This window comes from Macrobrachium rosenbergii, chromosome 28 (genome assembly GCF_040412425.1).
Source record: "Macrobrachium rosenbergii isolate ZJJX-2024 chromosome 28, ASM4041242v1, whole genome shotgun sequence".
NCBI lineage: Eukaryota > Metazoa > Arthropoda > Malacostraca > Decapoda > Palaemonidae > Macrobrachium > Macrobrachium rosenbergii.
In genome coordinates this window covers 673,961-697,449 of record NC_089768.1, presented here as the reverse complement: position 1 = coordinate 697,449, position 23,489 = coordinate 673,961, and the positions used below count along the sequence as shown (strand labels likewise).

At 45.4% G+C, this 23,489-nt stretch overlaps 1 protein-coding gene across 16 annotated transcripts in view; it reads left to right on the top strand.

Moving 5' to 3' along the window:
- Positions 1 to 23,489, top strand: part of LOC136853965 (ralA-binding protein 1-like) — a 437,575-nt gene that overhangs the window by 8,018 nt on the left and 406,068 nt on the right. For all 16 annotated transcript variants that reach the window (XM_067129870.1, XM_067129865.1, XM_067129879.1 and 13 more), the window contains one exon: positions 19,465 to 19,581. In XM_067129870.1, coding sequence (XP_066985971.1) covers positions 19,500 to 19,581 — 82 coding nt within the window. In that variant the 5' untranslated portion in view covers positions 19,465 to 19,499. The remainder of the gene's footprint in view (positions 1 to 19,464; positions 19,582 to 23,489) is intronic.

Below are 23,489 nucleotides of genomic sequence, written 5' to 3'. Positions count from 1 at the left end.
AGGAGCACCCACCAGCTCCCAACCAGCTCAGTACACCCGGCGCCAGCTTCTGGTGGTCTAACGCCAACTCCCCTGCATCCTTGGCTCTGGGGAAGAGTTGGAAGCTCATTTTCTGTTGGAGTTTTATGGTATGACCTAAGCAGGATTGGAAGCATAGGAGGTTTTCATGACCTTTAGTGTTCTAGCATCCTCCGTCTAAGAACGTATGATCCTCTCTTTTGATTGGACTTGTTTTTTCTGACCTCACTCTCATACAACTTACCCGGTAGTTACATATAGCTGTCGTCTTTGACGTCACGGCAGTATTTCAAATTTCGCGCTAGCGCTAGCGGTACGACAGGTGATCCCCCTACCCCCCGCCCTCTATCGGGGTATCGGGAACCGTTCCAAGAACACGTCATTAGTTTTTGCCGTGCCGAACCGGTAACTCAGTTCCGCTGCTGGTAGTATTTGTCAACAATTCGAACTTGTAGCTCCTTTTTTTTTTGGTGAAGTACTCGTTTTGTTGTTTTTTGCTGGCGCTAGTTATTGCTTTAGCTTTGATCTTAGTTAGACTGTTATGTCTGATTCAGGTTCTAGTGGTATCCAGTTTTGGAGTAAAGGCTGCAAAACCAGGCTTGTTAAGCTTAGTTTAGACCCACACACTTCTTGTTTTTCATGCAGGGGGCAAAAATGTTCTGCTGACTTGACTTGTAATGAGTGTGAACTACTAACTTTGTCTGACTGGAGTGCTTTGGGGAAGTACATGAATAAGTTAGAGAAAGATAGGATAAGGAAGGCCTCTTCTAGGTCTTCGAGGTCAGGAGGTAGTCAAGAGGTTTTCGTAAGTTCTATTAACCCTGCTCCCCCTGTAGTTCCTGTAGTTTTACCTGGCCTGGACACCGTTTCTCCCAATCCTGATACCATGTCAGTCCTTACTGCTTTTATGTCTACCATGCAGAAAATGGGAGACAATTTGCAGCGGTTAGTGGACCGCAGTGATAGTGCAAGTGTTGTGCCTTGTGAAAGTGTTGTGGAGGAGGTAGCTTCTCGGCCCATTCACGCTCCCAGGTCTAGGCCCCTGTCAGGCTCCCAGGTTCCAGGGAGAAGGCATGCCGAAAGCCGAAAGGAGGTGAGTGGGACCTGCTCCCGAGCAGTTGCCCCCTCAAGCAGTCTTGTTGCCGCTTCCCAGGCTGCTGGCCCTCACCACCGAAAAGGTGAGGAGCGGATAGTGTCTAGTGGCTCCAGTTGGAGTTCCTCTCCTCCTAGAGGATGGCGTTTTCGCGGCGTTTCCAGACCTTTGAAGAGGTCTCGTCAGCTGTCTCCATCGAAGATACCTAAGAAGAAGGCGCTTCTGGAGGATCCTGCCCCTTCCTGTAGCTTTTGGGCAGAACCAGAGAGGTTTTCTTCGTCGGACTCGTCTCATTCGTTTTCGGCTGAGCCTCCTTATAAGGAAGTTGCAGCTGAGAGGTCTGCTTCGTTGGCGCCAGCAACTCCTGTGGCTCTCCCTTCAGCTGTTCCAGTTTCTGTGACTCCTGCTCCTGTGGCGCCTGCTCCAGCATTCGATGGACCACAACAGCAAGTGATTGACGGAATCAACGCCCGTCTGGACTCAATTTTAGAGCTTTTGTCCAAAAGTCAAGTCTCTTCTTTGGCGCCTCCTGTGATGCCAGCAGCGCCCACCTCGACTCCTCTTTCAGCCGCTCTGGTAGCGCTGCCGCTTGCGCCTCCGTTGGCGCCACCTTTGGTTGCTGTACCGACTGCTCCTCCTTTGGCGCCACCTTTGGTTGCTGTACCAACTGCGCCTCCTTTGGCGCCTCCGATGGCTCCTCAACAGGCTCAAGCTCTTTCGGTGACACAGCAAGAGTATGTCACGAGCCTCCCAGTCCCTGTTCGTGTAACTCAGGCTTCAGTTCAGGGGGACTTGGATGAAGACGTAGTCCAGCTGGACTTGTCCCCAGTATCTGACGAACTCCTCTCGGACTTAGAGGAGCAGTGTAAGGAGGAGAAGTCGCCGCAACTCTCTTCTTACAAGAAGCTCTTGAAGTTCTTCATTGAGAACTTCCCTGATTCGTTCTCGCCTGCGGCTCCTCCGTCTCCTGGGTCCCAGTACAAGAGGGACAAGGCTTCTGTTTTTTCTTCGGACTTTACAAAACTTGTGCTGTCCGTCTCGGCGAAGAAGGGCCTTAAGAAGATGGGTGCTTGGCTGGCCGAGAAGAGGGAACTTGGGAAGAAAGTTTTCTGCCTGCCTCCTTCTCGTCGTTCCTTCCATAACCGGAGTTGGTACGAGACTGGGGAAATGTTTTCCCTGGGTGTGGCTGCCTCCACGCAGGGGGACTTCTCCAGTCTCATGGATGCCAGTAGGAGGACCGCACTTAATTCTGCGAAGGTATTCTTTACGTCCTCCGAACTGGATCAAGTTCTCGAGAGCGTGTTTCGTACTCTTGAGATAGTGAGCTTCCTGGACTGGGCGATTGCGGCCTTAGCCAGGAAGATTAAGGATTTTGATCTTCCTTCTGAGCTCTTGGATGATATGGTAGGAGTAGTGGACTGCATCGATAGGGGCATCTGCGACGGTGCAGTAGAGTTCTTAAAAAGAGGCAACTGTGGTGCTCCTTTTTAGCAAAAGGCATTTCATCAAACCAGAAGTCGGCTCTCCTGTTTTCTCCTTTGGACAAGGCACATCTGTTTCTGCAGGAGTTGGTGGCTGTAATTTCCCAGGCGTTAGCTCAGAAGTCAACCCAGGATCTTTTGTCGCAGTCTGCCAAGAAGGCGAAGAGACCTGTGCTTTCTACTGCTCCTGTGCGCGGTGTTTCGTCTCCTGCTGACACGTTTGGTCAGTATAAGGGGAGATCCTCTAGACGTGTTTTTGGCAGGGCCAGAGGAAAAGGCAAAGCCACGCCTAGAACCTCGACGGTCCCTGAGAAGAAGTGAACCTTTTGTCCTCCATTCAGCAGTAGGAGCCAGACTGCAAAGGTTCTGGCAAGAGTGGCAACGGATCTCGGCAGACCCTTGGACAATCCAAGTTTTAAAGGAAGGATATGCCATCCCCTTCCTTTCCAAACCTCCTTTAGTGGAGGCTCCAGTATCTTTACAGGCGTATTTTGCACAACTCCATGAAACTAGACGCCCTTCGCTCAGAAGTCCGAGCCATGCTGGAGAAGGAAGCGATAGAACTGCTTCATGCCCCTCTATCTCCAGGATTCTACAATCGTCTGTTCCTGGTTACGAAAGCCTCAGGGGGATGGAGACCGGTACTGGACGTGAGTGCATTGAATGTCTTCGTTCAGAAGACGAAGTTCTCCATGGAGACAACACAGTCGGTCTTGGCGTCTTACATCAGGGGGATTGGATGGTTTCTATAGACCTCCAAGACGCTTACTTTCACGTTCCAATACACCCAGATTCAAGGAAGTTCCTGAGGTTCGTCTTCGAGGGACAGGTGTATCAGTTCCGTGCCCTCTGCTTCGGTCTGTCGACGGCCCGCAAGTTTTCACAAGGGTCCTGTTATCAGTAGCCAGACACCTTCACCTGGAAGGAATCCGAATATCCATGTACCTCGACGATTGGCTCTCTCAAAGCGCTTCGAGGGAGAGTTGTATGGAGGACCTCTCAAAGACTCTTCAATTGACAAAGTCACTAGGCCTCATTGTCAACGAGAAGAAGTCTTGCCTTACTCCCAGTCAGCAGATTGTCTATTTGGGAGTGAGTCTGGACTCTCAGACTTTTCAGGCTTTTCTGTCCAGTCAACGGATAGCCTCAGGCCTGCAGAAGATCGACGACTTTCTGCAGAGGAAGAATTGTTCCGCGAACGAGTGGATGAGCCTCGTGGGAACCTTAGCTTCAGTGGAGAAGTTTGTAAGACTGGGGCGCTTGAACCTGAGGCCACTGCAGTTTTATCTGCAGGAGAAGTGGCCCAGGAAACAGTTCCCGGACTCCTTCAACATCGCCATCTCGGAAAAGATAAAGGAGTGCCTCCATTGGTGGAGGTCAGAAGGAAGACTGACACAAGGGCTTCCTCTTCAGCTTCCGAACCTAGACCTAACTTTGTTTTCCGGACGCTCGGACAAGGGCTGGGGAGCGACTATGGGGACAAAAGTTTTGGGCCAGTGGCAAAGAGAAGAGAGAAACTGGCATATAAACCGAAAAGGAACTAAAAGCGGTTCACTTAGCTCTGTTGGCTTTTCAACAAGAAGTGGAAGGCAAATGTGTCTTGGTCCAGGCGGACAACACGACCGCTCTGGCATACATTCGAAAACAGGGAGGCACTCACTCGTGGTCCCTCTACGAGACCGCGAGGGAGTTACTAGTTTGGGCGGAGGAGATCGGGACCAGACTAGTAACGAGGTTCATCCAAGGGGAGAGAAATGTAGCGGCGGACCTTCTCAGCAGAAAGAACCAGGTCCTGTCCAACGAGTGGACTTCACATCCCCTAGTTTGCGAGGAGCTATGGAAGGTATGGGGACGTCTGCTCATAGATCTCTTCGCAGCCGACAAAACGACTCGGCTGCCCCTTTACTGCTCTCCGGTTCCGGACAGCAAAGCGGTTTTTGTGGACGCAATGTTCATGAACTGGTCGGACCTGGATCTTTATGCCTTTCCCCCGTTCAAGATCCTGTGGCAAGTCATCTCGACGTTCTCAAGCCATCGGAACGTAAGGATGACTCTGGTGGCTCCGTTCTGGCCGCCGAGGGAGTGGTTCCCGGACCTTCTACACCTCCTGTCAGACTTTCCGAGACTACTGCCAGAGAGACCAGATTTACTCAGACAGCCGCACTTTCAGAGGTACCACCAGAACTTGTCCGCTCTTCATCTTGTCGCCTGCAGACTGTCAGGAGAATCGTCAGAAAGAGAGGCTTTTCAAGAGAGGCTTCGGAAGCTATCGCGAAGCCCAGAAGAGAATCCTCTGACAATGTTTACCAGGCGAAGTGGACACAGTTTAGGTCCTGTTGCCGAAGAGAAGGCGTGTCTTCTTCTTCGACGTCTATAGCCCAGATGGCCAATTTTCTCTTGTTCCTCCACAGAGAGAAAAAGCTTGCTGTACCTACCATTAAAGGGTATAGAGCCATGTTGGCTTCAGTCTTTCGACATAGGGGTCTTGAAGTGTCTTTGAATCAAGACCTTTCAGATCTAATTAGATCATTTAATACGTCAAAGAGGGACCAGAAGAGACCAGTGGCGTGGAATCTTGACGTAGTGCTGAGATGGTTACGGTCGCAATCCTTTGAACCGATGGCGGACATCTCCTTAAAGGATTTCACGAAGAAGACTCTATTCTTGGTAGCTCTGGCTACGGCCAGGAGAGTAAGTGAGCTACATGCAATAGATAAGAGAGTAGGCTTTGCTAAGGGGAAGGCAATATGTATGTCTACTCTTGGTTTCTTAGCCAAGAACGAAGACCCGTCAAGACCTTGGCCAAGAGAGTTTGAAATTAAGGACCTTTCCCAATTGGTCGGTTCCGAAGAACCCGAGAGGTACCTCTGTCCTGTGAGAGCTCTCAAGTTCTATGTTCAGAGAACGAAGAAGCTCAGAGGTCCCAGTGACCACCTCTGGTGCTCGGTTAGAGATCCTTTGAGGCCACTCTCTAAGAATGCCCTTTCCTTCTTTTTGAGAAGCCTGATAAAAGAAGCTCATGGGCATTGTGTTGACTCGGAGATGAGTATTCTTAAAGTAAAGGCGCATGAGATAAGAGCAGTTTCGACTTCTCTAGCCTTTAGCAGAAGCTTATCTGTGAAAGACTTGGTTAAGTCCACCTTTTGGAGATGCAAGTCGGTGTTTGCATCGCATTACTTAGTGGACGTGCAAACTGTTTTCGAAAAGCGCAGTACGCTGGGGCCCTTTATTGCGACTGACACGGTGTTGGGAGAGGGTGAAAAGGAGTCCACTCCTTAACTAACATTTTCACCTTGATGTTGGGGTTGTTGTTTTTTAAGGTTGTCTGGAGATACATGGTGTGGTAGTATCTTCCAGTTTTAATTTTTGGTATTTGGTTTTATGGTAATGTTAGGTGATCCCTCGTTTTGTTGTTTGTCGTACTGCGCCCTGATCAAGGGCATCAGACTGTCGTACCGCTAGCGCTAGCGCGAAATTTGAAATACTGCCGTGACGTCAAAGATGACAGCTATATGTAACTACCGGGTAAGTATAAGTGAAAAGTTATTTTATCATAATGTCATTTTTATAATAAAATGAAGTTTTATATATACTTACCCAGTAATTACAAACGGAGCCCTCCCTCCCCCTCTCCCCGCATGGACATAAAGCATAAACATAACGACAAATGTTTGCCGAGTAGTTCCTAATACTCTCGTTAGTGGGCGAGACCAGTCACCTGCACTAAATTGAAGCCTAACCCACGAATTTTTTAATTTAAGCTGCTGAGGCAAGAGAAACTCTTAGCTAATGTAATTACTGGGTAAGTATACATAAAACTTCATTTTATTATAAAATGTCATTTTTGTGATAAAACTATTAAAATACTCAGGTATAAGCATTTTTAGAGGCTTTTTCTTGTGTTTTTAGAGGGTTTTAAGTATTTGCGGATTTTAGCTATTCGCGGGGGCTGCGCTACGCATCCCCCGCGAATGCGGGGTGTTTACTGTATCCCTGCATACTCCCCTCCGGACATGCTGCGGTTCTCATGAGTGACAATACCACAGTAGTGGCATACGTCAAAAAGCAGGGAGGTCTAGTATCCCTCGTGCTCCACCAGTTGACGATGCAGTTGCACGAGTGGGCCATGGCTCACTCAGTAGAGCTGTCAGCCAGGTACATTCCAGGCAAGAGGAATGTCATGGCAGACAAGCTCAGCCGCCAGAATCAGGTGATCGGGACCGAATGGTCCCTTCACTCGGAAGTCACGGAAAGGCTATTCGACCTGTGGGTGCGTCCAGTCATCGACCTGTTCACCACCTGGCACAACAGAAAACTCCAGGTCTTCTGCTCTGTCGTGCCAGACCTATGGGCTGCTGCGGAGGATGTGTTCCAGCACCCGTGGGACAACCTCGACGTCTACGCCTTTCCTCCGTTCTGTCTGATTCGCAGAGTGATCAGCCAAGCGATGATCATGCTGAATCTCAGAATGATTCTGGTATACCAACCTGCTAGCTCTCCTCTCCGTGGCACCAAGAGAGACCTCCCCCCTAGCCCAACCTGCTGTGTCAACCCCACGTGGAGCAGTACCACCAGCCAGTGCAGTCCTTTTGTCTTCACGGCTGGAGGTTATCCACCATCTCCTGTGAGCGAGAGGCTTTTTGCGTCGCACAGCAACGGAGATGGCCGGGTACCTCAGACGATCCTCCACAGCGGTATACCAGGAGAAGTGGTCCATCTTCTCTGGTTGGTGTCGTGGAAGGGGTATCTCTCCGGTCGGAGTTACTGTTCAGCAGGTCACGGGCTTCCTTGTCTTCCTTTGCCAAGAGAAGCTTCTCTCCGTTTCAGCTGTAAAAGGCTACCTCGCTGCACTCGGCCAAGTCTTACAGCTGAAAGGAGTAGACATCTCTTCCTCCTTCGAGATTTCCCTACTGATGAGAAGCTTCGAAAGGTCTTGCCCACCCAGGGATCTCAGGCCCCCTACGTGGGATGTGACTCTCGTTCTGAGGAGCCTGGCTCTTGCATCATACGAGCCTTTACGAGAGTCATCAGACAGGGATCTGACCCTCAAGACCGTCTTCCTGCTGGCCCTGGCATCAACGAAGAGAGTTGCGAACTACACGGACTTTCCTTCAATGTTAAACACTCGAGGGGATGGGGATCAGTTACGCTCGAATTTGTTCTGGATTTCATAGCGAAGACTCAGAATCTTTCGGTCCCTGACATATGGTTCAAGTCCTTCACAATCCCCTCCCTAGAGGACTTTTTAGGTAATGAACAGACGAGATGCTACTGTGTCCTGTTAGAGTGCTGCAGCGCTATCTGAAGAGAACTCGACGTCTCCAGCCTGAGTGTCGAAGACTTTTCGTTAGTACTGGCTTGACCAAGAAAGAAGTGTCCAAGAACATGGTCTGTTTCTGGCTTCGTGAGATGATAAGGATAGCATATTCTGCTGCTGGAGAAGACGACGCCAGTACCCTTCGTTCAAGAGCTCACGAAGCCCACAGCATTGGTCCGTCCGTCCCATTCTGGAAGAACTTGTTGGTTCTGCAGGTGCTGAAGGCAGGCATGTGGTCCCAACAGACCACCTTCACCTCCATCTACCTCCGGGATGTTGCCCCTAAGTCCTTGGACACTTTTTCTTTGGGTCCTGTGGTGGCTGCTCAACAAGTTGTGTAGCTTATCCGGCTCCTCTAACAGGACAGGTTTCATCTCGCCTAAGATGTACGGTTGTGATTGGGAGAAGAAATGTGGAGTGACTGGCCTCTCCTCTTTCTCCCCATCTCGGCTCTCTTCCCAGGGGCAGGGAGCGGACGTACCGTTACATGCTGGATCTGGCAGTTGATGCTGGTAAGCACTCAACGGGAGCTCCCGTTCTATTTTCCGTTCAGGTTTATAGAAGCCACCCCACTCCCCCTTGCAAGGTGGGGAAGGAGACCATGACAATAAGACAAATCCAATGCTTGTGATTGCCTTAGTGTCACCAACTCCAAGTTCTTCCTAGCCTACTTTGCATGAACTGACAATTTCTCTTTCTTGCAAAGGGACCCAGAAGTCTGATAATTGATCCCGTGTTTCTTACAACCCGATCATTTTGTCAGAGGCAGTTTTCCCTTCCTCGCTTTCTCGACCAGGAAGGGAAGACAAGGTGTGGTGAATTTTAGTCAGTTCATAGAGACTCACTCAGATTCCTCCCTCTAACCATGGAGTCGTCCTAATGTAAAGGACTGACGGTTTGTATATCGTGTCGGAACAAATTACAATTTTTAAAAGTAAATTGTATTTTTCGTAACTATACAAACCCCGAGGTCCTTTACGTTACATTTCATGCCACCCCTCAATCTGAAACCTGGGCTGAAAGGCAAATTGGAATGTTTGCATCCATGCAGGCGGTATTCTCGCCTCCTGGACAATAGTTAACTGCCGTGTTTGAAAGTTCAATGGCCTACGCTGAAAGTAATTCCTAATGTAAAGGACCTCAGGTTTGTATAGTTAGGAAAAATACAATTTACTTTTAAAAATTGTGATTTTGCTTTTGGCTGTCATGCGTTGCAGACGTGTTTTCGGATCTGATGTGGATCGATCGCTGTCATTGCTGGCCTCGTTGCCAGTCTTAGAAGTCTGCATCTAAGACTGGTTGTGTGCCTGGCTCTTTTCTGTTTTTTTGGGAAACTGAAAGCAGCCGCTCCTGATTTTCGGGTCTCGTGGGTCGCTTGAGTCCTCAGCTACTTTGGTTGCTTGGCCGGGATTCATCCTCTTGTCTTGAACCTTAGGGCACGAGCATGCAGGATAGCAGAATTCCTGTTTGAACCTTCTTCTTGAGGGGCCTCTGCCTCGAAGGAGTTAAGAGTTCGGGAAACTAGCAATAGTCCATAGCAGATGAGTTAGTTCCGCCCTGTCCAGTTCCGGTTGTGTTCACGCAATTGGCTTGCCTTGATTGCCCCTGGCTCTGCTCAGCTCGGCTCAGCTCGCCCCGCCTGCCTCCCAGTCCACCGCATACCACCCAGTCTGGGTCACATTCAGTGCAGCTCGGCTCGGTCCCACTTGTTTCTTCCGAATCAGGTTCTCGGCTCTGTTCGAGTCAACTTTCTGCTCAGGAAAGTGCTTTGCCACAGCACAAGCACTCTCTTACCCCCATGTGGCAGTAATCTCCTTCGGTTGATTATCGCTCATGGTCCGCCTCTCCTGCTAGTCTTACTGGCAGGACAGGTAGGGGTACTCTTTCTCCTCACCTGTTCTCTTTTCCTCTCAGTTGTTCTGAGAGGCGCGGGACGGACAGAGAGAGCTCCAACGAATTTGTCTTTGGAGTTCGGCTGCCTGGCATGCTTTGGGTGTCGGTCCTCCAATTCTCTTGTAGTATAACCAGGTAGCTGAAGAGGGGTTTTATAGGATCTGTCAAGGTCTCCCTCCAAGGGGAGAGGTACAGGAGTTTCATGCTTCGGAAACAGCAAGGGTCTTCCTCTTCAATTTGCGATCGCCCCCGTGTTTTTGGAGAACTTCGCACCGACGAATCGGCGTGAGGATCCCTGGGACAGGACTGTGGCTCCCCCAATGAATAATCTTCATCACTCGCAACCCTTGCAGTTCCTGAGGGGCCGAGAGTGTTGGGGACCGCCACGGTCCTGGCTTTCGATAGCGTTCTCGACCTGATGAATTCTTTTCTTCGAAGGAGTTCATTCATGTCAAGACACCAAGCTTCTCCCCTGCCTTGACAGAGTACAAATTCTTCTTGCCTCGGAGGGTCTTGCCGAATGCAGTTTTTTATATATGTAACTTACCAAATAATTACACAGCTATAGTTTCTACTTACGCGGCAGCTCAAAATTCGAAATTCGCAGTAGCGCTCTTTTGTTTTGAGTGTAGGTATGTTGCCCGCCCACTTTCGGGGGAAGAATAGGGTGGTTCTAGCTAAGGAGCTCAATTCGTTTCTGCGGTTAATGACTGAACACCATTTTATTAGCAGCTCTCGTTTTCATTTTCAGAATGTGGGAGATCGTCTTTGGTGAAGTACTCTTTTGTTGGTAGAGCAGCTATTTTTAGCTAGTTTTTGGACAATTTGAGTGGTATTTATTCATTTGGAATTTTGAACATTATGTCTGTTTTCTAGTTTATCCAGCTTTAGGTACTGCAGCAAAGGCTGCAAACTAGACTCAGATCAAAGTAAATACGACCAACATACAATTTCTTGTACTTGTGCAAGGGGGAACAAATTTGTTCCCTGATTTGACTTGTGATTGAATGTAAAGACTGGAATCAGGGTAAATGGAAAACTTTGCAGTCTCATTTAGACAAATTGAAAAGGGACAGAATTAGGAAAGCTACAGCTAGGGCTGAAGCTAAGGCTTCTGCTAGTATGGGCCATTCTTCAAGGGAAGATATTGATGTTTTACCTATCCCTTCGACGCCTGTGACATTTTTTTCTCCCATTTCCAGCCCTCCAGCTTTTCCCATCACTCCTGTACCTAATTCTTATTCTGCTGAACCCAATGCCATTGCCAGCTTAGAAGCACGGGTAGACCAGAAATTTAATTTACATGTTAATACTGTGTCCCAAATTGGGAATTCTGTGAAAGTCCTAATGGACAAATTTAATAGTGTTGTGTCAAGTGATGTGTCAGTGGAGGGGTGGCTGTTTTCCCCACCGATGCTCCTAGACCAAGGTCCTGCTAAACTCCCTTGCAAACATGGGAGGAAGCAAACTGACAGTCCAAGGGAGGTCGGTGGGGTTTGACGAGCAGAATGCCTCATCCGAACCCGTTGTCCACCGATCCCAGACAGCGGATGAATACTGTTGGAAAGGTATTAGGATGGATACGTGACAGTACACTCTTTCTTCAAGTGGATCAGACTCACCCACATCTAAGAGACGCAGTGACCGTTTCTCTCATGTATCTAGACCACTGAAAAGGCTAGGCGCTTCTATGGACTCCGATTCTCCCCGCCTTGTAAGTGAGCAGCTGAGAGAGATCATAGCCTCTTTCGTCTTGTAGTTTCTGGGCTTCACGACAAGAGATTCTCGCTCTCTTTCTCGCTAAAAAAAACGCCCAGACAATGTTAAAAACGCCAGTTCACAGGCTGCACGAATTCAGGATCCAACCTTTCTCCTTCAGAGCGCCCAAAGTCCGAACGCCCAAGATCCAGCGCCCATCATCGTTTGAGCGCACACCAGATAACGGAGCGCCCATCACCTGAGCGCACTGCTCCAACCTTACCTGTTAGAGGAAATCCCAGCTTCCAAGCGGAAGAGCCAGTGTTGGCCCCCTCGGAGCCGGGAACGGAGTCTCCAGAGCGCCCATCAATTGGCGAAGCTTTCAAGCGTCCACGGACAGGACTTTTGCTTTCTTTTTTCGGGTGGGCTCATATCATCCATGCGCCCAGTCGTAGAGGTGGATCTTCAATCAACCCTTCTTCTCATGCGGTCGTGACCTCTCAGCAAGAATTTCCTTCAGTCCCTATAGACCCTTCTTTGGCGCCGCTTCAACTCGGCTTGACAAAGTGTTGAGCCTTCTTGAGAAACCAACTCCAGCGGTACAGGACACCGCACAGGACCCTGTATCAGAACCTCCAGGATCTCCTGTTTTGTCTGATGAAGATCCTGTAGAAGAGGAGCAACCCACCTCTCATTACTCGGGCTCTACTCAGGTTTTTCCTGGTCTGCTACCCGTCGTCCTTCTCCCGAATATCATTCCTTATCGCCGGGTTCAGGTTACCTCGGCATCGTCAGTCTCCAGGTACCACCAGACTTCCACGCCTGGTGTTGTCTTCGTCTTCAGAGAAAGTTTCGGCCCGTATGGATGCCTGGCTTGCAGAGAAAAGGAAAGCCAAGAAGGCAGTTTTCTGTTCTCCTCCTTCAGCTTGGTAAGACAGAACTATCAGGCTTATGCAATGCCAAGCTCCGTCACTGGGAGGCGCTGCTCCCTCTCAAGGAGACTTCTCCAGTATTATCGATGCTTCTGTTCAAATAGTTAGGCCTTCGCTTCAGCAAGATTCTTTTTCATCCTCTGAATTGGACCACTTTCTCAAAGATGTTTTTAAAGTATTTGAAAATTTTAGTTTCTTAGACTGGACTATAGGAGCCTTGACTAAGAAGATGAAGACTGTGCATCACTTCAAGAAAACGACTCTGATCGGACTGGCTGGGTGTTTTGGGATGCAGTTATAGAGCTGTTAGAGATGGAGCAGTAGAGCTAGCTACCATCTATACTACGGGAGTACTCAAGAAGCTTCCAGATTTGTGGTGCTCGTTTGCAGCTGAAAAGGTGTCACTCCAAGTCAGAACGTTCCTTATCTTCTATTTGCGCCTTTAGTCAAGGATAACCTTTTTCCTCAAGATGTAATAGATCGAATTTCAGTCGATCTTCAGAAGTCTACCCAAGATCTCATCACTCAATCCACCAAGAGATGGGGTGATTTTGGACATTAAGAACAACCTCTACTGCAACTACTAGGACGTCGTTTCACCACTGCAACAACATCCCTTTCGAGGAGGTAGAGGCTGTCACAGTCCCGTCCGAGAACCAACCTGGAACCTCCAAACCATCTAGAAACCATTCAAGTCTAACATCAGAAATGAGACTTGGTCCTCCATGTCCCAGTGGGAGCAAGACTGTCACATTTCTGGCCAGCATGGGAGAAGAGAAATGTGGAACCGTGGGTACTGAAAGTTTTAAGAAAGTTATACAATCCCCCTTTGAGAAAAAATCTCCATTAGTAACCTCTCCAATCATCTTCCAGCCTACTCAGTAAACTCAGAGAAGTTTTCTGCCCTAGTGGGAGAAGTTTCAGCCCTTCTGGAAAAGAGAGCAATGGAAATCAAAGGTTAGAGAGCGATGCTGAGTTCAGTGTTTAAACATAGATGATTAGACCTGTCTTCCAACCAAGACATAACTGATTTAATTAAACATTTCAACACCAGTAAGCAATTTGTTAAAAGGCATGGAAAGTCTCTTGGAATTTGGACGTGGTCCTCAACTGGCTTTTTAGGTCCACTGTTTGAACCGAGACAGTTCAGTCTCTTTCATCTTTTTCAAGAAGACATTATTCTTGGTGGCAATTGCCACAGCCAAAAAGCCAGTGAACTTCATGCCATTGACAAAAGGATAGGCTTCTCAAAAGGCAATGCAGTATACTCATTAACTTTAGAATTTTTGGCCAAAAGGATCCTGCTAATCCTTGGCCTCGCTCCTTTTTTTTATCAAGAGCCTCTCAGAAGTATTAGGCCCAGGGAAGCAAGAGAATGTCCTCTGCCCAGTAAGAACTCTATGGAGTATACCTTGAGAGAACCAAAAACCTTAGAGGTTCGGAACCCCTAATCTTTGTGTTCGTTAAAAATCCCAGGTGTCCTTTGTCCAAGAATGCTGTCATTCTTTTAAGATCCGTAATTTATGGAAGCACATTAGTGGAATTCAAGATGATTTACTTCCCTTGTGCAAAGTAAAGGCTCATGAAATAAGAGCTGTGGCAACGTCTTTGGCTTTAAGAAATTGGAAACCTGTTCTCTCTTCGATTTTACAAACAACTTTTTGGAGGTGCAAGTCATTGTTTTGCCATGATTATTTAACGGTGTTGAGACAGTGTATGAAAAATGCAGTACTTTAGGTCCATTCCAAAGAAGCTGGCATGGTATTGGGGATGAAGGATAGGAAAATCGGTATTTTTTTTTTTTCCTCTATCCACTCTCCTTGAATAAGGGCAGTTATAACTTTTTTGGGAAGTTTGATGTACACTGATCTTCAGTGTCATCAAATGGTTTTTATGGTTTTGGATAAAAGGTTGTATGGTGTAAGGTTAATTTTATCTGGTCTTAAATTTATTCTATTGTACTTTGCCCAGGGCAAGGCAATCCCATATCATTATGTGACCCATTGGATTTTTAGCTTTGGCAACCTGCGATTGACTTGACGCTTTTCAAAAGCACCCACTCAGTAGAGGTGATTCTTGGCTCTACCGCCACACCTCTACAGGTCGAGAGGAGCAAAACGACCAGAGGCAGTACCCGTCTTTGTTGCTCCCTCGCCAGGTAATTGTTTCAACAAGCATTCCAAGATGCTAGCTAATTTGCTATCCCAAATTACCCCCATATCAAGTAGTTTTTGGGTAGTATATATATGTCCATTCATCCCACCCCACTCAATGTGGGATTCAGCTGTGTAATTATTTGGTAAGTTACATATATAAAAATGACATTTTATAATAAAATAAAGTTTTATATTTACCAAATAATTACATGATCGAGGGTCCCCTCCTCCCCTCTCATGGACATAGAGCATAAATAAATTGAGCTCCTTAGCTAAGTTCACCTATTCTTCCATAAAATGTGGGCGGGGCAACATACCTACACTCAAAACAAAGGCGCTACCTAATGGAATTTCAATTTGAGCTGGCCGCGAAAGTAGAAACTATAGCTGTGTAATTATTAAGAAGCATATATAAAACTATTTTATTATAAAAATGTCATTTTTGGGCAATTCTGGTGCTAAGAAGGACTTTGTCCCAATTGGATCTCCAGTTTCATAAGCCCCGAGTTGGCTCTCGGCCCTTAGGAACGAACCATTACTTAGTTCTGCCTTTCTCTTTCAGAGATTTGCCAGATACCTCGGTAATCAAGGTTCGTACCAGGGCACTGCCTTGTCCTTTGGACAATGGCCAAGACCTTTGGGTCACAGTCATCTCAACTTGACCTGAGTTCAAGCCAGCCCCCCTCAGCTCCTTAGCTAAGAAGTCCTAGGCTTCAGAAGAAGATTGCAACTGCTGATGCCTGGACGAAATGATACTTATCGAATTTCTGGAACTGGCAGCAACATTGCCGAAACCTGGGAATGGATTCCTTCAAGAGAAGTATCCATTTCCCTTAGGTCTCGGCAATTCTTTCCATCGAACTTCCATCCCGCCTCCTCTCCCGTGCTCCCGATTCAGGAAATGCCAGCTCGGCTAGAGCTAATTGGCTCAGTGCCCTGTCATCTTGCAGAAGCTTCCCCATGGTGGAGAATGGAAGTCTGCTTCCATTCCTCCGTCCTTTCCTCTTCGAAGTATGAGGAAGGAGTTAGACTAATGCTTGATTGAAGGAACCTTTGAACATGCTTACATATTCCCCTCACATATTGTCTACTTGCAGATTCACTGATTGAGGAATAGGTGCACACTGGTGAGACCTTGTCTTGAAGGTGCGTGACCAAGACGATTCGTACCTTCTCATCACCATCCTGGGCTCAGGGCAGCCTTTTGGCTGTCCGAGAATTCAGGATGAGTTTTGCGGCACTCACTGGTTTCATTGAACAACAAAACCACAGTAGTGGCATTTGTCGACAAACAAGAGGTAATCGTTTTTTCCTCCTGTTTCATGTCGACAATTGCAGGTACTCGAGTGTTGTTCTATTGCACACTCGACAGCTCAATTAACCTGGTGGGGATGTATTGGCAGGCAAGCCTGGCATTGGGTTTGAGTGATCAGGACGGAACGTGCTGCTCACTCTTTTCTTCACGAAGATTCGTGTAGAGACTGCTCGACTGAGAATCCCTACCATCCTTCTGTTGCCGCCCTGCACAACAAGTCAGTAGTTTTTCTCGCTCCTCCATACCAGACCAGGGGCCGCTACAGTGAGCATGCTGTCTTTTTGGGGAAAACTTGTTATCTACGTTTTCTCCCTCCTTGTTTGTCCGTTTCGGTAGGGGTTCACAAACATTGCTCACCCCAAGTTACAGACAAATACTTGAAGACTTCGCCTTCATCCGACCTGATAGCCGAGGCATCGAGAAGAGTTCCGCTTGACCCAACCTCCTGTAGCAGCCACACAAGAAACGGTTCTTGAGGCAGTACATCCCCGTGTGTTCAGGACCGGGAGACCTTCCAGCTTTTCTTGCAAGCATAGGCTTTCTTGCCGAGCGGCAACAGATATAGCTGGATATCCCTTGAAGTCCTCTGCAACACTGTCCCAGGGACTGGATCCATCTTCGTTGAAGGTGTCGTTGATGGAACTTCTTCTCAGGTCAGAGTCGCTCTTCAAGTCTGGACTTCCTCGTCTTCTCCGCCGAGGGTTTCTTCTCTCCCTTTCATTTGTGAAGAATGTAGGCCCTTGCAACCTAGTCTTCTATCTGAAGTAGCCTCCTTCTCCTCAGTCGAGATTTAGCTACGGACGAGAAGCTTCTTCAGTCATGCTGTCCCAGGGAACTGTTCCCTGGGTGGCATGTGACTCGTTGAGGGTTCCTGTCTGTGCTCTGCACGCGCCTTACTAGAGTCATTGGATAGAGATATGCCCTCTTAGGACCATCTCTCATCTTACTCCGGCCTTGGTGTAGAAGATGGAAGAACAGGGATGGAGATCATACCTTGACTCCTTCTTGGATGTTGTAGGTGGACTCCGAATCCATTGGCATCTACTGTTGGGTTTGAGTCCTTCTTGTTCCCCTCCTCCTTGGACTTTGTGTCGATGATCCAGATCATTTGTTACTTTGTCCTATTGGGAGCTGTGGTACTTTCTGAAAGGCTTGACATTCCTGACCTAGATGTCGTCAACGTTTTCGCTAGTACTCTTTCTCCCAAGGAAGAAGTGTCTAAGGACACATCTTCCTCCTGACTTCGTGAAGCGATCAAGGGAGGTACTCGGCAGCTGACGACGACGATAATGGTACCTTCCACCCGAGAGCTCACAAAGTCGATGGCTTGGTCCATCCCTCGCATTCTGGAAGTTTCTGTCAGTCTGGAACCAAGACGTGGTCTCTTAGACCACACTCTTGTCTTCTTCCTTCGGTCTTGCCCACAGGCCCTTGGAACCTTTTTTCCTTGGCTATGTGATGGCTGCTCAACAAGTTGTGTTGTCTTACCCGGCTCCTTCAAGAGGACGAGTAGCATCTTGCCTGAGGTGTTGGTTCTGGAAGTGAGAAGGATTCCGAGAGTGACTGGCCTCTCTTTCTCCTTCCCCGTCCTCCAACTTCCCCTCCTTAGGGATGAGAATAGGACTCGAACCAATAGCTGCTGGAACTGGCACTGATGCGGTAAGACTACACATCGAGCACCCGTTCTATTTTTCTTGTAGAATCATAGAAGCAATTCTGCTCCTTCCTCTAGCAAGGGGAGGAAGGAGAGACTGGCAATAAGGGAACCCTATCTCGGCTTTTCCTTACTGCCTCCGACTCTAGATCCTTCCAGCCTATTTTGTATGAGTTATGTTTCCTCACTCATGCGTAAAGGTCCAGTATCTGACGTTTGATCTTGCAGTTCCTACACTCTGATCAATATCAATATGTCAGAGGCACGGTACTCCCCCTCGCTCTTTCGACCAGGAGCAGCCCAGGTGTGCAGAACTCCAGTCAGTTCAGGAGACTCACTCAGATTCCTCCCTCCAACCAGTGAGTCTTCCTAATGTAAAGGACCGACGGTTTGTATATCGTGTCGGAACAAATCTCAGTTTTTGAAAGTAAATTGTATTTTTCCTAACTATACAAACCTGAGGTCCTTTACATTACATACTATGCCCACCTCATGCCACCCCTCAATCTGAACCTGGACCTAAAGGCAAACTGGAATGTTTAGATCCGGGCAGGCGGGTATCCCCGCCTACCTGGCGGTAGTTACTGCCTAACCACCTTGCTCAAGAGTTTAACGGCCGTTTCCAGCCTACGCCTGAAAGTAATTCCCAATGTAAAGGACCTCGGGTTTGTATAGTTAGGAAAAATACAATTTACTTTCAAAAATTGTGATTCTTCCTATATAAAGACTGAAAGGTTTGTATATTGTGTAGGAACAAATGACAAATTTTAAAAGTAATTTTTATTTTTCCTAACTATACAAACCTGAGGTCTTTATAGTTAATGTCCACCTCATGCCACCCCTCAAGTTGACACCTAGCATATACCTGGGCCGAAGGTAAAGTGACACTGCACTGACCGGGTGGGTGAGACTCCCCCACCTGGTTTTATGGTAGTTAACTACCAAACCACCTTGTTTAAAAGTGAAATGGCCAGTTCCAGCTATGCTGAAGGTAATTACTGTATGAAGACCTCAGGTCTGTAGTTAAGAAAAATACAAATTACTTTTAAAATTTGTCATATTTAAGGAATTACTCTTCTTGGTGACAGGAAGAACCTTTACATGTAAGGAGCATCTTGAATAGCAAAATTAGTGTCTCCGAGAGCTGTATGGTTTGAAGCACTGTGCAACATGCCAGAAAGTACAGTAGGCAGTATGTCCAATTGGAAGGTGAAGGTTCACAGTCAGGAGAGGAGTTGGAATCTTCAAGCCTAAGGTTATGAAAGGAGGAGCTATTGATATCACCAGTTTCTATTTTGCAGGAGGCTTGGTTATCTTCAAGAGCATTTATGAGACATGGTAGGGTATCACTTTGTGCCAGCATCAGAAAGTAATGGGCACACTTAAAAGTGGTAGCATGATTTAAAAAAGAGAAGGAAAATGAGTTTTTGTTGCCGTGAGACTGGAGGAAAATGCAAGACACTCTGATAATGAGATAAACCATATGTTTTAGTGATTGATGGAAATCACAAACTGCTACATGGGTATGAATCATTATAGTCTGTTGTTAAAGAATGGAAGGAGAACATAGCTATACTAATTATTGATTAAATGCAAGTGAGTGTATTTTTAATATTCTGTCATCTCTGTGTAAGTTTACTCATTTGATTCTCATGAAGCTTCATTTGTACTGAGATTGCATTCTCTGGTTTGCATACATAGGTAATGAATGATTGTGTCTAATGGATGATGTAAATGACTCTTCCTAGTAAGAAATGTTTTGCTCATAACCAGCACCACTTTATTAGTGTAATAATGAGTATGGGAAACTCATATACTCTTCTGTTAAATTGGATTAAGAATTGAGTGGATTTATATGTGAAATGTCACCTTGACAGTATTTTGAATTTCTTTTTGTACTTTCCCAGGTTGCTATTCAGCCATAAATTGAAGTGCTAAAAATATGGATTTTGAAAGTCCTGATGTTGAAAAAGAGTTCCCTGGTTTGTATGGTTCCGAGTCATCGCGGCGAAGTGACAGTGACTGTAAGTTGTCATATTTTCCATAGCATTGTAGTAGTAAGGATTCACTCTTTCATCTTTTCACTTTTAGTATTTTGTTTCAAGTTCAGTTTGTATGGTTAATTGAAGATAGAGTATTTTAAGATTTTGCATCACTTTCACTGGCACTGAGTAGCACTGTACCTTCAGACTTTTGGTTTGGTTGGGTCATTTTATTCTCTATCCCACTGCTGTGGCCCCCTGTCATCTCCCCATTCCAAAAATGTGAAAATGTTTCAATTAATTATTCAGTTAGAGGCTTAATGGCACTAATTTTACTAAATGGCTTATTGTAACAAGAATAAGGTCCTTATACAATTGTTATAATGTGTCCCTTTTGTTACTGTTTTACAAGCCAGTGCATATTACTTAGGAACTTTGATAAGACAAGTTTATATATACAAACTCCCTTAATTATATATATGCCTGTATCTTGGTTCATAGCGTTCCCATGGTCGTTGGTCTTTTGTGTGTTGGACCAAAGAAGAAGGTAGTCTCACTATGTAACCCACCTCTGTAGAACCAGCGGGAGTTAATACTGTACAGTACTTTGATCAGCTTAGACTCTTACCTTCCCAAGCTGAGGATCACGGACACCTACCCTTGCTCCTGCCGCTGGTGCCCCATACCGACAGTCCCTGCCATGACACCTCAGTGTGCCTCCTTTTGCCAAATGCTAGTTGCATTATTACAGTCGACCTCGTTAAACCGGACCCTGTTAATCTGGATGTCGGATAAGACGGACATCAAAGAGAGTCAGCCGATTTAAAATATGTATTGGTCGACCACAATTTAAGATAGTTACCGCTTACTGCTTTCCTTTTTATTTACCAAAGGTAAATAGAAAACTTTTCGTTTATATTTCATTTTGTATATACTGCTCTGTATTTATACTGTACTAAACTGAAGCACTTTTAACTTGTAACCAATTTAATTTGCACACGGTACATATTGTCATTAAGAAACGCTGTTGTCTGGAACGGTAGGAAGTATCATAGCCAATCACTGAGCATTAACAGTTTTACATATCTGCTGTCTGACTGGTAGCTACAATACAATGCTTTGTATGTTTTTTAGGAAAGAAAAGACATGACAAAGGTAAACTTTACGAAGACAAAAGCTGAGTTACCAAACAATGCTTGTGTTTACGTGGCAAATGACATGTGAGAGAGAGATAGAAAATGGCCAGTTCCCTCTTTGCAGTGTAAATCTGTCCTTGAGAGATTAAAGAGAAGAATTCTCTTTTAAAGTTATGTCAATGCGGCGTTAGTAAATAGCTTCTGAAGCAAAAAAAAAAAAAAAACTATTTTGCTACTGAAGATTCCCTTTGATGTGGTGAGGGGGGCTCTTGAATCCTAGGAATCTCTTGCTGGGTTTGAGTCTAAGAGTCCCATATACCATTATATAATTCTTTGAATTAGTTTTTGTGGAATTTTCTGCTTTTGCTAAAATTTATTGGACCTGATAAATACAAAAAGCTATCATAACTGGGATTGGGTTCATATCCGAAACTAAATAGTGGGAACTGTGGTGGGACCATCAACTGCCCGATAATGTTCGGACCTGAGAGACATCAGGCGGAACTATTCTTTAGGGCTGGACCACAGATTCCAGGGGGGTCTAGTTCTGGGGATAGGACTCTTGGCATTCTATCCAGTTTGCCCAGAACATGATTAGGGTGGGGATGATTGTATTCTAGTAATATTGTTAGTCCTAGCAAGTGGGTTTGGCTTACACTTGGGCCTCTCTAATCATGTTGTGCCATCCCCTGTGGCGTAGGGTAGGGAGGGGACATTTGGGAGTCGGTTCCCACTTGTGCCATTGGTGGAAGAATAAACTCCATGAAGGGCTGATGATATCTTTTTAAGGTTCTCAGGTTTATTTAATTTTTTTTTTTACTTAAATATTTATGCTGAGTAATTTTAAAGATTCAAGTACCCCTGGCTGGGCCCTTTGATGGTATTGTTCCGGCACAGGTGACAACCACTGCTCCAGCACAGAGCAAATCTTCTAGCATGGAAATGGATAATTCTCTGGATAATCAAAATAATCAAAATCAGAGTGGTATTAAAACTTTAATACCTCAGAAAATTCCCCAAAAGAGTAAATACCAACATGACCCAACCTTGACTCCCTTCGACTCCCTCTCTGGGAGTGGAAGTTGGTCAGCTTTAAAATTAGAAAATTATTTATGAAATAGACATCCAAAAACAGATATGTCGTTTAGACAAATAAAGGAGAAAACTTGGCTTATAGAAACCACAACAAAAAGTCAGTTCGAAGACTATTTGTCTTTGAAAAATAACATAAAAGTGAAAAAACACGATACTATGGACAGCATTCAGGGTACCGTTGTACTTCCTGAAAGCAGCAACGAAGCAGTCGATAAAAAAGTTTTATTGGACTCTCAAAAAAGATACCCCAGGGTCCAAGATTGTGAGGTATATGTTGTACCAAATAAAAATAGCAATAAACAAATATTAAAAATATCAAAAATAAAAGGGTGAAGCTCTACCCCAAAAAATAAAAATAGAGAGTTAAGACCCTATGTCCCAAAGGCACTGCAGTGTCAAAATTGCAGTAAGTATGGGCACACAAAGAAAAATTGTCGCATGAACCGGTATACTGTACGCTTATTGTGGATCTACTGAACATACCACACAGTGGAAGTGCAGTCAGCCTAAGTGTGTAAACTGTGGGCAGAATCATCATGCAAGATCCAAAGAATGCATGTATTATATATACAATACGGAATTAAAATACTGCAAGAACAAACGGGGATGTCTATAAGAGGCTGAGTTGGAATTAAAAGTGAGGTGAATTCAAGATCCGTCTAAGAAACATACATATTCTTCAATAACAAGAGCAAATAATGAAACAAAAACACAAACAGATAGAAATAACAGAGTACAGAAAATTAAATCTCAAGAAGAAATTGATAATTTAGCAATAAAAACTAAAATGGTAAAGAATAAAGAAATAGGTACAAATGAGATGGATAATATTTTATCCAATTCATTTGAAATATTAATGTGAATAGAAACACCGGAGGATGCTACAGAGGAGGGTCGTGATGGACTGAAAATTAAAGATTAAAAAAGGCCTTTGGAGAGAACACCACCCAAAACGAAGAAAAACAAATGAATGCCGTGAATAAATTACTAGAAAAAATCTAAGTTGATAATACAAAAAAAGAAGTAAAACTCGACCGCTATAAGAAAATATCTTCAATAGCTGTATTATACAATGGAATGTAAATGGTCTACAGACCAGATTACACCTAGGAGAAGTACAACAGTTATTAAAAGAATATGAACCAATCATATTATGTTTACAACATGTCAACAATAAGTAAATATACTTTAGCATCAACATCACAGGAGGAAGTAGGAAATTTAGGTACAGCCATATACGTACATAACAAATTAGTTTATGACAAAGTACCTGAAAACATCGCTACCTGCAAATATCGGGTATTAAAATTCGAATAAAAAATGATAATTATGTAATTTATAATTTATACAACTAACCTAATAAAAATTACGACATTGACAAACTTAAAGAATTACTTAATGCCAAGGAACCTACATTAATAGTAGGTGATTTTAATGCTCACAATGCAATGTGGGACTGTAATTGTACAGACTCAAATAGAGCAGGAAGTAAAATAGAAGAATTCATAGATTCATATGACATGTGCTTTATAAATGGTAATGAAATCACCATATATTTTTCTAGCACGCATGGAACATTTTCCTCAGTCAACTTAACTCTATGTACAACATAGTTGACAGGTTGGATTGGAATACAGTTGCCGACTTGCATACAAGTGACCATTTCCCAGTATTAATTTCATTATTACAAAATAATCCCACCAAGCATGTCCCTCAATA